Source organism: Phoca vitulina, unplaced genomic scaffold (assembly GCF_004348235.1).
Source record: "Phoca vitulina isolate PV1807 unplaced genomic scaffold, GSC_HSeal_1.0 scaffold79, whole genome shotgun sequence".
Classification (NCBI taxonomy): domain Eukaryota; kingdom Metazoa; phylum Chordata; class Mammalia; order Carnivora; family Phocidae; genus Phoca; species Phoca vitulina.
In genome coordinates, this window is record NW_022589782.1 from 6100640 (window position 1) to 6116959 (window position 16320).

General features: G+C 48.2%; 1 protein-coding gene across 1 annotated transcript in view; it reads left to right on the forward strand.

Moving 5' to 3' along the window:
• ARPC1A (actin related protein 2/3 complex subunit 1A) overlaps nucleotides 1–12227 on the forward strand; it is a 28373-nt gene extending 16146 nt beyond the window's left edge. The window contains exons 4-10 of the mRNA XM_032394235.1: nucleotides 82–304; nucleotides 2483–2590; nucleotides 4925–5137; nucleotides 7319–7394; nucleotides 7614–7807; nucleotides 9847–9937; nucleotides 11827–12227. Of these exons, the coding sequence (XP_032250126.1) occupies nucleotides 82–304; nucleotides 2483–2590; nucleotides 4925–5137; nucleotides 7319–7394; nucleotides 7614–7807; nucleotides 9847–9937; nucleotides 11827–11865 (944 nt within the window). The 3' untranslated portion in view covers nucleotides 11866–12227. The remainder of the gene's footprint in view (nucleotides 1–81; nucleotides 305–2482; nucleotides 2591–4924; nucleotides 5138–7318; nucleotides 7395–7613; nucleotides 7808–9846; nucleotides 9938–11826) is intronic.
• The last annotated feature ends 4093 nt before the right edge of the window (nucleotides 12228–16320 follow it).

A 16320-nucleotide genomic window follows, 5' to 3' on the forward strand; every position in this document is an offset into this window, starting at 1 on the left:
CCCTGCCATGGCAGTGCCCACCTGGCTGACATCTCTTGTCATTGGCCAGGCAAAGCAGATGACACCATGTCTCACTTGCAGGTATCGACTGGGCTCCCAAGAGTGACCGCATCGTCACCTGTGGGGCAGACCGCAATGCCTATGTCTGGAGTCAGAAAGATGGTGTCTGGAAGCCAACCCTGGTGATCCTGAGAATTAATCGTGCAGCGACTTTCGTCAAGTGGTCCCCGCTAGAGAACAAATTTGCTGTGGGAAGTGGAGCACGACTCATTTCTGTTTGTTACTTTGAGTCTGAAAATGACTGGTGAGCAATATCTGAGTATTTCTTATTTCTCTGTGGAATTATACATTTGGACCACTGTTCCTGGTGACTTCTTGAAGCACTGGGTGAAGGCTTAACTATAACTTCAGTGTTTCCTCATCTGGAGATTTTTTTTCCTCTGAAGATCTCTGTTCCCTCTGAGCAGTTTTCCTTCTTTTTTTTTAAACTTTTTTTTTTATTTTAAAGATTTTATTTATTTATTTTAGAGAGAGAGCATGAGAGGGAGGAGGGTCAGAGGGAGAAGCAGACTCCCCGCTGAGCAGGGAGCCCGATGTGGGACTCGATCCCGGGACTCCAGGATCATGACCTGAGCCAAAGGCAGTGGCCTAACCAACTGAGCCACCCAGGCGCCCTGAGCAGTTTTCCTTCTTATGTGCACGTTGAGTCAAATCTCACATCTTTCTCATGTTGGTGCAGACCTATGGCCCCGTGTTCTGATTTCCTAACTGGTAGGTTCTATAAGATGCTACTATTCTGCTCATTCTGTGCTGTCCAAGTTGTTTTCTTACTCTGACAGGTAACTCATAAACTTGAGAGATTCCCATGCATGACCTGAGAAGTAATTTTTTTCCTCACAACTCTGTCTACTTAAAATAAGATTCCTGCAGATAACAATGTACTCCTTTAAAATTTATTGGCTAACCAAATCTGTCTTAGTATAATATTTTATTCACTTAAACTGCTGGGAGTAAAACCTGACTGGGATCTTGGCACTATCATCAGCCTTTTGTACCTTCTGCATAAATCTCTTACAGCTGAGCCACTCAGAATGCAGAGACTGATTTTATGGCTAAGTAACTTATTGTAACTAACCCTTCTCGCTTACTTTGATAAGAAAACGACTCTGCTCTAGGTGGCACACATTCCCAAAGGGTGGTAAATAGCCTTCAACATGGAATTGTCATTCAGTAAGAATCTGGCAGTGTTTGTATTTATCCTAAAAATAGCAGAGTACACATTACTCTTTGTGTCACTGTTACTGGTTGCTTTCTGCTGAAACAGTGGAAGGAACGGATTATATTATGTTTTGTGAAATTTAGTGAAATCTCACAAATTCTGATTCTTTGGAAAGAAAGTCTGAATTTGCAACAAGATTAAATTATGAATTTAAGACCTGCAGTTTTCTTTCAAGTATGTGTAAAAATAAGCCTAACAAAACGTTGCCTGCCAGAAATCATTTTAGGAGACTCACTGTAATGAACAGATAAAAACTTTCCTTCCTAGGTAACGTTCAACCTCAGAGATTGTTCACATTTTTATTCATTGAAAAATAGTCTCAAATATAGGTAAATTGGGCTGTTCTATAGTACAGGGTTGTCATTTGAACAAGCTGTGTGTTCAGGGGAGTTTCTCAGCTATAGAACAACATTTCACTGGAGTGATGTGAATACAACAATCTCTAAAAGCCTATAACTGCATTACAAGCAAGTCAGAACACTGTCTATTTTTCAGAAGGAAATTTTTTAGATAGGTTCCTAAGAGAAAGATTCTGTGGAAAAGTAATTTGGCATTCAAGGATGGGCGTTCGGCTCGATATTAAGTCTCTCGGCTCTTAAACAGCAGAACATGATTGGTTTTTAAGCAGCAGTTTAGAGGCAGAAATTGAATTAGTGAAGCCAGAATAATGACTGGTCTCAGACATAAATAAACTTTTCGAGTGGAGGAGAATTAGTTAGAACCTCCAACAAGAGGTTGCTATTTTCTTGGTTGTGATTTCTCTGAAAAAAAAAATAATAATAATAATTTGCAGCTTCACAGAGACGTAGAAAGGAAATTGAACTATTTTACAAGCCAAACTTAACCCAAAATGAAATAATAGATTACTATTTGTCATAAAAATTTAAGTAATTTCAAACCCCACCTTTTATTTTAAAGGTTAAAGTCACATGTAATCTGAAACTCCATGACCAGTATCCAGAGTTAATCTATAAATACAGTTACTCACAGGGATCCCCTGGTTGCCAGGAAGATTCAGTGGTAAGAACGTCAAAGCCTAAAAGAACAAAAAGGACTATTATGGCTCTTCTTCCTCTCTCCGTTCCTCTCTGTGGCAGAGGAGCAGGTCGCCGCATGGGTATCACCTGACACACCTTTGTTAGGCCCTTTGGGAACTGTTGCTCGATGTGTGGATAAACTGAAATGGATTTTCTCCTTTTGTAGGTGGGTAAGCAAGCACATTAAAAAGCCAATTCGCTCCACGGTCCTCAGCTTGGATTGGCATCCCAACAATGTTTTGCTGGCAGCAGGATCATGTGATTTCAAATGCAGGTGGGAACAAATAAGAACTGGTAGACAGAATTGATCTGTTCCTTGTTCATCTTTCAAGTATTTCTCAGGTTAACCTTTTCTTTGCAAGGTACAATGCTAGGTACCATGAGGGACTCAGAAGTAGAAGGAGCTTGTGATCTAGGAAAGCAAGCACAGAAGTCACGGAGGGGGAAAGAAGTAGACTTGGGAGGTGCAGGAGGAGGGAGCTGCGTGGGTGGGGCCGGGGACGTTTTCCTTGGTCAGAACATCATGTTTGGAGCAGAGGTATAGTGGCCCTCAGACTGCGGTATTATTTCTCATTTCGTAACCCAGGCAGGGACTCGGCAAATTCCAGGCTGAAGCTAAGATGAACAAAACATAGCTAAACAGTGCTCTGCTGAGCTATTAACTGTGTTCTTCCTTTTCAGTTCAAGCTTTTTATTTGTTGTTAGCGTGAGGCCAGAAGAAACACAGCCACTTTGCTAAGAGCTTTAAGGATCATACAATGTAATTGCTTTTTACAGTTATTCTTTACCAAGAAGGCTTTTTTTCCCTTAGCCCAAAGGAAAGCAAATAAATGTTACTTCACATTGACAATATGGTGGGTTGGGAGATGGTATGCATGTTTCTTTAGTAGGCTATTTGGAGAATTTACAGAAAACCTGGCTAGTAATTTATATCCAAGAATATCCAATGGTTTGGTTTTGGTTTTGGTTTTTTTAAGATGTGTGTGGGAATTTGTGGAATGGGGATACAGCAGCGTCAAGGCGCTCTTTGGAAAAAGACTGGTTCTTCTACCTAAGAACCAATGTAATTCTCTAGGAGAATTCAGGAGTTTTGTTGTCTGATGTGTTACCCAGAGTCATTCTAGCTCCCTTGAAGGAGGGAACTGAATGATCCATACCACCTGAATTCTCAGGTTATGTCTAAAAGAATCTGGTTATGAAAATAGGTTGCCAATTTTTTTGATAATACTAATTTCCAGAAACAAACTTAGCTTTGAATTGTGGTCCTGTGGGTAAGAGTCTGTTTAGTTCACACTCTCCAGTTGGCGACTGAGAGACCACCCGTTCTGGCGCAGCCTCTGATGACTAGAGCAGTTGCTGACTTAAGGCCCAGCGATTCTCAGACTCATAAATATGGAGGACAAACTGATGTGCCAGAAAGAAGGAGGGTGAGGGGATGGGCAAAATGGGTGAAGGGGAGTGGGAGCTAAGGCTTCCAGTTACGGAGTGAGTCTCGAGGATGACAGGGAACATAGGGACACTGCAAGAGCGTCGTACGGTGACAGATGGTAGCTACACTTGCAGGGAGCGTGGCGTAAGGTATAGAGAAGTTGAATCACTATGAAACTAATGTAATACTGTGTGTCAGCTGTATTCAAATAAAAAAAAAGTAAAGTCCAGCAATTCCAAGGTCATGTTCTCTAACTCAGAGATAACTCGCTGTGCCCTTCACCTCTCCAGAGGTGCTCTGCCTCTTCCAGAGCTGCTGCTGTCCTTGTCATTTCAGGGCAAGTATCTCAGATCATGTTAGGGAGTCTTTAGGTCCAGAGGTTCTTGAAGAGAAGCTCTACAAAGTAGAAATAGTGTTGGAGGGGGTGGATTCCCAGCTGCTCTTTCTCCCTCCCTTTTCCTGACTCAGCATCCAAACCTCCTCACACACAGCTTCCTGGAATTCAAGAGGGAGAGACTGCTGACAGCCGACTGTAAAGGAGACCCTCCTTCACCCCAGACGATAACCTGTCACAAAGACTGGACAGGGAGCCCTGATAGCATGATGGCCTGAGGGAGAGCCTGCCCACTCCCTCACTGGCCTCCCTTGGCTTCCTCTTTGGATGTCCCTTTCTTTAAATGGGTTAATGCCATTGGTTTATTATAGCATGGCACATAGTTTCCTCTCCTACCATTTGGCTGTGTGGGCTTCCTGGAATACTGTGTTGAAAATGATAGTGAAGTAGACAGGAAAGAATGCTGTGCTCACTTAGCAAGGTCAGCCATGTGCAAGGGGGGAGGGGCGGGGCAGCATGATCCTCCCCCAGAACGTGCACTCTGGGAGGGAAGGGCTTTTGTGTTCATTGCTTCTAGAAGTGCACCCCTAGAGCAGGGCCAGACACATCGTAGGTCTCCGTGTATACCCTTGGATTGAGTGCGTTTTGCCAGACTCATACGGGCCTGTAGGCAGCCCGCAGAACCAAGCCTTAAGAGATTTGTGGCTGTGACTTTGTCATGTTTCGCTTTTCAAGGCTCAGTCTCTTTGCATTCTGAGACCCCTTACAGCAGCTACCCGTGGCCTGTTTCTGTATACACATATTTTCATTTACTTTTTCCTTCTTTCCTGCCCCTTAAACTGCAGAGTGTTTTCTGCCTACATTAAAGAAGTGGATGAAAAGCCGGCCAGTACGCCCTGGGGCAGCAAGATGCCGTTTGGTCAGCTGATGTCGGAGTTTGGTGGCACCGGCACTGGTGGCTGGGTCCATGGGGTCAGCTTCTCTGCCAGCGGGAGCCGCCTGGCCTGGGTCAGCCACGACAGCACCGTGTCCGTTGCTGATGCCTCAAAAAGTGTGCAGTGAGTGTTTGCCTTTTGCTTGGAGTGAGGGAGTGGTTTGGGACCTCTCACCAGCTGGGCTAAGGCTGTTCTTCCCTGGGGGGAAGTTCAGGATGTGAGCATAAAAATCTGACCCAGAACCGCAAGGCTGCCTTTAAAGTCACAGACACACGTTTAGATTGTCCATTTGGGGAAATTTTAAAGAGTTAGGTCTCACTCCCAGAAACACTTCTTAATGGAGGTAGTGATGGTGATTCCTTTGAAGGACCCTCCTGGTTTGCTGCTGCTAAGAGTTCCTTCAGATAGCCAATTTAGTCTGTTCGTGTGACTTTCTCACAACAGGTACACGTCATCCAGCAGTCTTAAGTAGGAGATAAGGTTCTTACTCTGTGTAGGCAGTGAACAGTGACTCCATTAATTTGGAATTTCATTCAGTAATACTTAAAACCCTGATACCAGTTTCTCTGGAGTATGCCGGAAGAACTTGAATTGCAATGACTCATTTGTGAGGGAGGCACCTGCCCAGCCTTAGGGAGAGCACCAGGTATCTTGTCATACGTCAGAATTTATTTATTAAGATTTTAGAGAGTGCAAGCAAGCACAAGGGGAGGGGGAGGGGTAGAGGAGGGAGAAGCAGGCTCCCCATTGAGCAGGAAGCTGGACGTGGGGCTCCATCCCAGGACCCTGGGATTATGACCTGAGCCGAAGGCAGACGCTCAACCAACTGAGCCACCCAGGCGCCCCCCACATCAGAATTTATATCTGCTCATGATACGCTGGAGGAAGAGAGATGATGATTGGAATTCTTTCCCCTTATGAATCTTTGTTCTTCCTGGTGAATCCTTTTCCGTTGGCAGCTAAAGGTTACCCCCCCTAAAAGGTCTCCTAACTTGTCAACCTGTGTGCTGAGAACCGGTCACCTCAGGTGTCTCTGCCCCCCTCTGCTGCACAGTGACAACGAAGTGACATTTCAGAGAGGATATTTTTTTACCAACTGGATTGAATTGGGTTTATTTTATTTACTTTTTTTAACACCATAATAAATGGTGTAGTCTTCCAGATTTCTGTACATGTATAGGCACTTACATATCTTTTCATTTTGAACACAAATGGGATTATGCTACACATTTTATACAGTAATTTGTTTTTTGTCATTTAGTTTTGATGTCATGGTTATTTGATTTGTGTACAGGTTATCGTAATGCGTAATAAGCTCTTAGCATATGCTTATTACAGTCCCCCGTTTGTCCTCATATTGATTTATGATTTGGCTTTTCTAGTCCTGCAAGTCCGATTATATCCTCTACCCTTCCCCTTCTCGAACATAAATATTTCATGTAGTAGGAGCCAAGTGTGCCACAGTAAGGCCTTAAGATGAAGTGTTAGGACTTCAGTCCAATTCCAGTGGGGTCTCCTGAGACAGTTTTCAAAATGCATCATCTTTTACATGAAGTTGATCCTAATTCATCAACCCCCGTGTTTGCCCACCATGTCTGTGTGACCTCTTGGCCAGGTCTCTGCAGACCTCTTGGCTGCAGCAGGTAACTCCTAAGTATATGGGTACACACACACCTCCCCCAGCCCTTTTGTGTGCGAGCTCCTGGCTGGCCAAGACTTGTCCCCAGCTCCTCCCCCAGTGCCTGGCAGAGAAAAGAGAAGAGACTCTCCTAGATGTTTGTGCCCACCCTCTGGGAGCCCACGGTGACACGGGCAAGGAGAGGATGGAAGGACAGGGCATTTAGTCACAAGTGACAGTGACACACAGAGCGGTAGGTGGTCAGAGGAGAAGCCACTTCAGGCTGAAGAGGTCCAGGAAAGCTTCATGGAGGTGATCAGATGAGAGCTGAGCTTCAGAGACCAGGGTGGACTTTGGTGGACAAGCAAGAGACAGCATGTGGGTAAAGGGTGTGGGAGCAAAGGCAGAGATGGGAAAGAAGAAGGACTTGCTGGGGGCCAGTTTGTCATGAGTGGGGGGGCCTAAGAAGCAGGTGGGCCAGAGAGGGCCAGAGGCCTCTGTTTCTACAGGTGACCCCAGGGCTGCGTCATGCTTGGGATTCCTGAAAGTACAGGGGCTCCTTTTAAGCATAAGTGTTCATTTACGCTGCACAAGCCCCTGTGAAAATGGGTCCTTCTCATGTGCCGTGTCTGTAAAGAAGCTGCGCGGTCTGTACCATCCAGTTTAACAGTTGTTCTTGTGTTCAGGGTCTCAACTCTGAAAACAGAGTTCCTGCCCCTCCTGAGTGTGTCGTTTGTCTCCGAGAACAGCGTTGTAGCCGCGGTGAGTAATGCTCTCCGTTCTCCCTCGTAGTACACTGTGTTTAATTCTCCGGAACAGGAGCAGCGTGCACTCTGTGACTTGCTGCCCTGGCACAGGCCAGAACAGCCTTTTAGAATAGCGAGCCTTGAAGACGAAGAGATGCCCGTGCTGTGTGCGTTCTGCGGAGGGGTCGGTGGGTGGGCAGCACACCCTCGGCGCCTGACTGAGCTCTTATTTCAGGGCCATGACTGCTGCCCAATGCTCTTCAACTACGATGACCGTGGCTGCTTGACCTTCGTCTCCAAACTAGACATTCCCAAACAGAGCATCCAGCGCAACATGTCTGCCATGGAGCGCTTCCGCAACATGGACAAGAGGGCCACGACTGAGGACCGCAACACAGCCCTGGAGACGCTGCACCAGAATAGCATCACGTACGTGCCCCCCAGCTACCTGGGGCCCCCGGGAAGCCACCTGTAGCCAGGGCCCTGACCATCGCTGGAGAAGTGTTGGGTGACGACGATGCCTTTCTTCCTCTCCTTGTTTCCTGACTGGGTCCCTTTGCAAGTTGCGTGTACTGTGTGCCCAGACATCCCTTCAGGAACAGGAGCAGAAGTCTGTAGCTTCCCGACTACGGGCTCTTATTTTTAGCTTGTGACAGAGTGGGCCGCCCCCACCTAGGCATTCTGTCCTTCGAGGTGCGGCTGGTACGCGGCATCCCCTGTGAGGAGCGCTGATCCTACGGCAGACGTGAGCTGTGCCTGTCAGGGCGGCCTCTTCCTGGGGCTTGCTTTCTCAAACCCTGATTGAGAACAAAAGGAGACCTCCCTGAACGTTATGGTCCTCTGGTAGTGAACACGTGACGGGAAGACTAGTTATACCCTGGTTGAAAAGGTAATTCTAGCTGTCATTTCAACCATGGATTTCAAGTGATGTATACCAGTAAGAAGATCACTTAACTAAAGAAACGGAATTCTTTGATGACCTCAGGCAAAACCAAGGAGTTTCTTGACTTCAGGTTTTCATCAGGCATATGTGAACTGTGTTTTAACCAGAAAGCTTGGTTTTTTCTAAATCTAGAGGAGAAATGTAGTCTGTTCTTGATATTGTCAGTGATTGTGGTCAGAGTTAGGTACCATAACATTTTCTCTTTTTGACTAGACCTTTTGTGTTGAGAGATTTGCATTGTGCTGATGATGGTGGGAACAAGAATGGAAACCTCTCGACTTTCTCTTTGGGAGAACTATTAAATGCAGGTTGTGCTTGTCATCATGTTCGGTGGAAAGGGCCGCTGGGTTTAAAATAGGCCGAAATGTCTGTGCTCTGCTGGACAGTCGTAGCTTGAAGGCACAGCAGGTCTTCCCTGTGCTTCTCGTTTGTCTTGAATGACTTTCAAAATTATTTCTTGTGGATTTCTCTGAAGCTTCTCTGCAGACCGTGTATCAGGAAGGTAACAGCTCTCATTGCGTTAAAAAAAGACCCTTGCAGATTGGCACGTTTGCTTTTATTTGCCGTTATTAAGTCCTCTTTGCCCTTAAGCAAAGGGTTGGCACACTTTCCCCGTAAGGGACCAGAGTAAATATTTTAGGCTGAGGAGGTAGCCAGTCTGTCACAGCTGCTGACATCTGGGATGGCCTGCAAGCAGCCAGTGGCAGTACGTATATATGTGCGCATGGATGTGTTTCAGTAAAACTTCATGGACACTGAAATTCGAATTTCCTCATCACAAAATAATAGTCTTAATTTTTTTATAACTTTTTTTTTTGGTAACCATTTAAAGTCATTAAAGCTGTTCTTGGTTAACAGGCTACATGTGCCGTAGTTTTGCCATCTCCTTCCCTAGAGGGAATGTTCTAGACATTTCAGAGGAGAAAGAAAAATTATTGTCTAAGCTGTGGAATTGTTTCTTGAAAGTTTTTCGGATAATTAGGCTAAGACAAGTTGTTTCATTCATCTGTTCCTCTGCATTGCTTGCTTGGAATCTTGTGTGTGTGAGTGTTGCTCACATTTACAATGATTCATTTCAAATGCAGGGCAAGCTCTTGACTTGCAGGCCCTGCTTGTCTTGGAAGGCGATTTGGGAGTTTTTGTTTGGAGCCAGTTGGATTTCAGTCATGCTTCATCCTGCCTCTAGTTTTTGTTTTTAATTGTTTCCATTTTCGTCATTGCTGTGGTCCTGCCCACACTCTGCTCCCAGGCAGTCTGCGTGCTGCGTGGCCTGGCTTGTCCTGCCTCTTGACGTCACAGTAACGACTGCAGCTTCTTACCTTTCCAGTCTTGGCTTTTCTGGACATCCGGTAGTAAGATGCATTTGAATATTTTCTGTGTCCGATTGCTGCAGCCTAATGTTGATGGACAACCTAATATGTAGGAATTGGGAATTTGTTGCCTTCAAACGCCCTTACGCTATTAGGAAGGTTGGGGCCCGCTCCCACCACATACTTGACAGTCTCTCGTTTTTGCTTTCTTTCAGTCAGGTGTCTATTTATGAGGTGGACAAGCAAGATTGTCGCAAATTTTGCACTACTGGCATCGATGGAGCTATGACAATTTGGGATTTCAAGGTATTTTCTACTTTTCAGAAGAAACATTTGCATTAAAACTTTCTGTGACAAGAATGTTTCTCGTTTCTTGGAACAAAATGTCAGATCCAGTGCACATCAGAAACAGAGAACATTAGCTTGTAGTTGTCTTTAAAACCTGAAAGTCTGGGCCCCTGGCTGGCTGAGTCGGCAGAGCATGCGACTGTTGATCTCGGGGTCGTGAGTTCAAGCCCCACGTTGGGTGTGTAGCTTACTTAAAAAAAAATAATAATAATTAAAACCTGAAAGCCATGAGGAGAAAAGCAGACTTTGACAGTGAGATGGGATACACCGATCTAGATGTCCACTTGTCCGTGGAGGGAAACTTGAGTGGCATTTTTGTAGCAGGCCCTGTGTTGAGCCACCAGACTGTTCGACGATCTAGATCTATTTTCATGGTTTACACGAATCAGTCTAATAAACATTCACGAAATGCCTGTTGGGTGCCGGGCCTGGTACTGGGCCCCGAGGATATTGAGGTGAAAGAGCCCTCAAGCGGCTTGTCTGGTAGAGAGTGGCGGTGTTCCGTGGAGCTCCAGAAGACAGGCCAGTGCCTCTGTTTCTACAGAGGAATGGGGGGGCGGGGAGATTGCCAGCACTGCAGGGAAGAGATTGGCCTGAGCTGCATCTCCAGATGCAGTGGGATTTCGGGTGCACGCGCAGGTGGGGGCGAGCCGTCTGAGTCACGGGAGCAGCAGATGCGGACCGGCCGAGCTCGGAGCACCGCCAGCGGTTTGGGCTGTGGTGTGGGTCCTTCCTAGTTCTACTAGGAAGCGGGCCACGGCGTGCTCAGGGAGAGGCGCTGGGCTTTGTGTGCAGATCGCTAGGACCTGCTCCGGAGCTGAATAGAGAAGCACCAGGCTGTAAGACGTGGACAGCCGTGGGCTCTGGGCAGAGGCTGTTGAGCCCGGCGAACAAGTGAGGAGGAGGTGACCTCCAGTGCTGGCAGGGGTGTGGCCCCAAGCTTCTGGACTGGGAGGAGATTTAGGAGGTCAAGTGGAGGGGCATCGTGAGGAGCAAATGCAGGGGGACTCTGCACACACTAGCTTGGGGATTGGGTGGATGGTGGGTGAGATAAGGAACCAGAGGGGAGCAGCAGGGGTAAGAGAGGAAGGCTGCCATGTGCAGCCCTGTGAATTTAATTTCTCCTGGTTGTTACCCCCAAAACAGGTAGATGTTTACAGAATTTTGCTCCTGCCCATGCATTTCCATGATGTTTGATTTTTTTCCCCCTCCTTGGGTGAAATACATAATATGGAAAAAAGCCTTCAGAATACTCCGGAGAAGCAAACTGTCTTCCTCTAAAAGTCCCCACCCCACCCTTTTTACCTTCCCGTGCTTTCCATCCTGGGCATTGCGGCCCCCATGAAATTAGTTCCCTGCGCAGTTACACTCTGCACTTTATTCTCTAATCCCTCGGGCCACAGCCTTTCCTCTCCTGTGTATGCTGTACGCTAGGAGGTCGCAGGGCAGTTTCCTGTGGTCCGTCCACCTTTGAGCACCTGCTGTGTGTTGTGCCCCAGGCCCGCCACTGTGTGGCCTGTGAAAACGGAGTGCCCGCCGTGAGGGCCTCTCGGGTGTGGCGAGAGGCACGGGACATGCACGCAGGCAGGCCTCACCAGTAAGTGCGGCTGGCCCAGATCCTGTGGCTTGGAGCCATGGCGACAGGGGAGCGCAGGGCTTGGAAGGGCCAGCAGGGGGCCCAGGCCTGGGAGAGCGGGTGTCAGAGCTGGGCTAAGCCAGATTTGGGGGGTACGGGGCTTGCACATCAGGCGGCGGGGCGGAGGGGGCAGTCGTGTGGTGCAGGGGGGCTGGGGGAAGACGCCACAACGTCCTCAGTAACTCTCAGTGTTCTTCCTGCCATTTTCAAGACCTTAGAGTCTTCCATCCAGGGCCTCCGGATAATGTGAAGCTGAGTGAGCCTCCCAGATCCAGCATGACAAACGGACAGACTGACAGACTGACAGATGCGCTGACGCAGCCCCGCCGTGTGCATGGTGGTGAGGAGAGCCAGCCGCAGGGAGACGCTGAAGACACGTTTCGCGCAAATACCGTTTGTGTGTTTTTGTTTGAATATAACTGGTGACAGTGTTGGTTTTTTAAAAGCAGCCGTGATTTGGGTTTTTCTGTTTTTTGTTTTTGCTATTTCATTCCATTCTTGACCAAAGCTTCTCCTTAAGTAGTTTATTATGGAAAATTGTCACACTAACTTAAAGGAAAGGGTGGGAGACATGTCCATTGTCTGCTAAACAAATAAAAATACTGAATGTGTTTTTGGTTTTGTTTCCTTATGCCGTTTCCATTAGAAAAATAGGGACAAACGCTTCATTAGACTAGTTCGTTTTTAGGGTAAAATCTTGGATTCTGAAATCGAGCCACCCTATCCCACCTCTGAGAAAAGCAGCATTTACTGATTGCTGTCTTCCAGCCTCGGAGAGCTGCACACGAGGCCACAGAGACGCCCAGCTGCTGAGCCTGCTCTGAGGCGCCAGGGGGGCCACTCTGTGCCCGGGGCAGGGGCAGCCCCCCCTCATAGCACGCTGCGGGGACGTGCTGCGGGGGAGGGTGCCGTGGGGACAGGAAAGGGACACGTTACCTTAACAGTTTCCGCTAGACATTACTGGGCCCAAACTGAGTTCTCATCATAATCAGACGGGAAGTTTGACGTTCCAATACTGAGAATCTTGAGAGGTGCAAATATAAATAATTAGCAAAGGAAGTAAATTCAGAGTAGCCTTGAGCACAGCCATATTCCTGCTCTCCCTGGCCCAGGAGAAGGAGCAGTTGAGGTCTGATGGGTTGAGGCCCCTCACCAAAAGAGTTCTTGGCTTTGCACGAGAAAGAATTCAAGAGCAAGCCATTTATAGAAAGGGACAAAGATTAAGTGTAGAAGTAAGAAAGGAGCTACTTTACAGAGTATGGGGAAGTGGACCCCACCCCTGCCCGCCACCGCCGTTTTGCCTCCAACAAGGGGTTTTAATGCGTTTTTAAAAATTAGCTAGCTGTACGGGGAGGGGCTTACTCTTGAACTTCGGGTTTAGCATTTCCATCGGGCAGTTCTTCCATTGCTTAGGTTGCAGAATTACCCACGGGGAGCAGTGGTAAGAGTGTCCAAACTTTGCGGTTTTTACTGCCAGAGGGAGAGGGGTCTTAACGACTCTTTTTATGACCTGCTGACTTTTAGGTTAAGGGTCAGCCTAAATCCAAAATGACTTGACTTTGATCAACTTGCCCCCCGAGCCTCCCTTGCCTCCTGCCTCACAGTGATTCAAAGACAACCCTGGTTTTAGGACACTGGTAACAGTGCTTTATATCGTGATACATTCTCAAGAGTAATTTTGCCCTTTTGGTGTCTCATGGGGAGCATTACTTTCCTCCAGGAGAGAATCTCAGCAGCCGAGGGGCTGGCCTGGTGGGCCTGCCTCATCCCTGTTGCGGTAGCCACCTCTCGGGACCCCGGATGGCAGGAGCCCCTTTGTGTTATACGTGTTTGCACCTGTGCATCCGTGAGGCCGTTGTCACGGGACAGACAAAAGTAGGCCCTAAAGAGGAATTAGCTAAAAATTCCCTTTTCGTATCATTAAATCACATGGTTTGGCCAGCAAGCCCAGAGGTTTTTAGAGAAACACCGTATTCCATGAAAGAAACAATGGCAACAAAGGAACAAAAATTTCTCACTTCGCCTCCAAGAACTTAGCCAGAATTGTCTTTTTTCTCACCCATCCAGCTGGAAATCGACGGTGCTGCCGGGCCCGGGGCCACAATAACTGCCAATCTGGGGGGCCTCTGGGTGACTGCCAGAGCCCTTTGATTCAAGGCTTTGGGCTTTAATGTCAGGTTATAGTTCTGCCAAGTTGTGTGACCCTGAGCAATCTAGTTAACATCGCTGAGCCTCCATATCCTCAGCTGTAAAATGGCAGTAAAAACAGGATTAGTAGGGGCACCTGGGTGGCTCAGTGGGTTAAGCCTCTGCCTTCAGCTCAGGTCATGATCCCCGGGTCCTGGGATCCAGCCCCGCATTGGGCTCCCTGCTCAATGGGGAGTCTGCTTCTCCCTCTCCCTCTGTCCCTCCCCCCGTCTTGTGCTTTCTCTCTCACCCTCTCTCTCTCTCTGAAATAAATAAAATCTTAAAAAAAAAAAACTAATTCCTGTTAGATATTCAGGAAAACCGAGGTTCACTTTTAGGCTTGGCACTGGCCCTATTATAGGCCCCAGAGACCCTTAATAACTGGTAGAGTGGGAAGCAGTGTATAAAGGATCTTGCTAACCAAAGAAAAATCCAATAGTTCTTTCCAGAATATTCTGAGAATATTCAGCCTCAGAACCCAGATTGATTGCATAGGCGACTCTCGGTTTGGCCCAACGGCCATCACCCAAGTGGTTTAGCTCCCACGTGTGCCCAACTCTGGAGGCAATGATGTGGAGGGTCAGGGTTTCCCTCAGCGCCTGCAGTGTGGCCAAGACGTGAGCTACCCCGTGTGGACTCAGGTCCCATGTAGATCAGTATATGTATTATAAGGTTAGGTTATTTAAGTTATTTATACGTGTATAATTTAAATACTGGGTGCAGTAGGTAGAATAATGCCCCCCCCAAAGATGTCCATGTCCTAATCCCCAGAACCGTGAACTTTGCTGACATAATTAAGTTAAAGAGGAAGAGGATTCTGGATTATCCAGGTGGGCCCACTGTAATCCCAGGGATCCTTACGAGGGAGGCAGGCAGGTGAGTCAGAGATGGGGCGTGGGTGGGAGTGTCGCTGGGCCTCGGAGCCAAGGAACACAGGCGGCCTCTGGACGCTGGAAAAGACAAGGAAACAAGGTCTCCCCTGGAGCCTCCGGAAGGAACGCCACGCTGCCCACCGAGACCGGGGACTTTGACCTCCGGAAATGTAAGAGAACACATTGGTGTTTTTTTCAGCCACCCTGTTTTTGGCAAGTTGCCACAGCTCAATAGAAAACGAATACATACGCTGTCAATTCAGAAAAAGGAAGAGATACAGGGTCTAGAACAGTTCTTCCCAAATTGCGGGTCAGAGCCCATTCGTGGTTGTGAAAATCAATTTCGTAGGTCATGACTGGCATTTTAAAAACTGAAACAAGAAAAGAACACTTGGCATGGCAGTAAGAGTGCGTCACGATACCTAGGGTTCGGATATACGTGGGGGTGTGTACGGGGTCACAATACACATCACTGTGGGTCATGACCAGAAGAAGCTTGAAAGGGGCGCCGGGTGGCTCAGTCATTAAGCGTCTGCCTTCGGCTCCGGTCATGGTCCCAGGGTCCTGGGATCGAGCCCCGCATCGGGCTCCCTGCTCAGCGGGAAGCCTGCTTCTCCCTTTGCCGCTCCCGCTGCTTGTGCTCTCTCTCACTCTCTCTCTCTCGCTCGCTCTCTCTCTGACAAAAAAAAGAAAGCTGGAAAGCCACCACCATTACTTCATTCACCTGGAGGATCCCAGGAAAGGTGCTATAACCACACCTTTGATGCGCTACCTGAGAATAGCTCCTGGACCCGGCACCAAGGAACACAACTGATAGGCGTTAACTACTCACAACAACCCTACAGGGTTGAAACCTACTGTCACATTTTAAAGATGACAAAACAAGTCCAGGGCGGGGGTGGGGGGGGCTGGCTGGCTGGCTCAGTCCATGGAGCAAGCGACTCTTGATTTTGGGATTGTGCGTTGGAGCCCCACGCAAGGTGGAGAGCGCCCGCGGTAACCGCTAAGCACGCCCCCTGCTGGGCGAGGGCCGGGAGTGGAGATGCCTGGTGACAAGCCCAGGTGAGTCAGGCCAGGCTCGGGGCCAGGGTGAGGTCACGGAAACGGACAGGAGGGGACCCTTCCAACTATACCTTGGGGGGTTTCGTTGTAGTGTCCAATCACACTGCTACAAGACCATGTGGCTTGGAAGGGGGTGTGTAACAGGTCTCGCCCCCATCCCGACCCCGGGATATGAGATGCTAAGCATGTTCTGGGCCTCCTGGGCTTTGTCCACCTCACATGCAGGTGTGGCCTGGGAAAGGAGACACAGGGGTTTCTCCTCCTCCTCCTCACAGGGATCAGGTGGCAATCCCTTGATTTCAGGGAGAGCAACCCATGGTCCCCATGTCGGGGTGGGCACATGCTGAGACACAAGGAGATCAGACTGGGTGTTTCGGGAAAGGTTTTCCTCCTTGGTCTCCCTCGCCACTGCCTGGGCCAGCCCACCACGTCCGGAGTCTAGATGTCTGGAGCTTGGCTGCCCTCTTGTGACCAGGAGGCAGCAAGGCCAGTGCAGCCAGGAGGTAGGAACAGAAAGCCGGAAAGAATCTTGAGGCCCTGAGGATAATGCACCAGCCCCCAAACGACTGCCCTCCTGCAAGTCA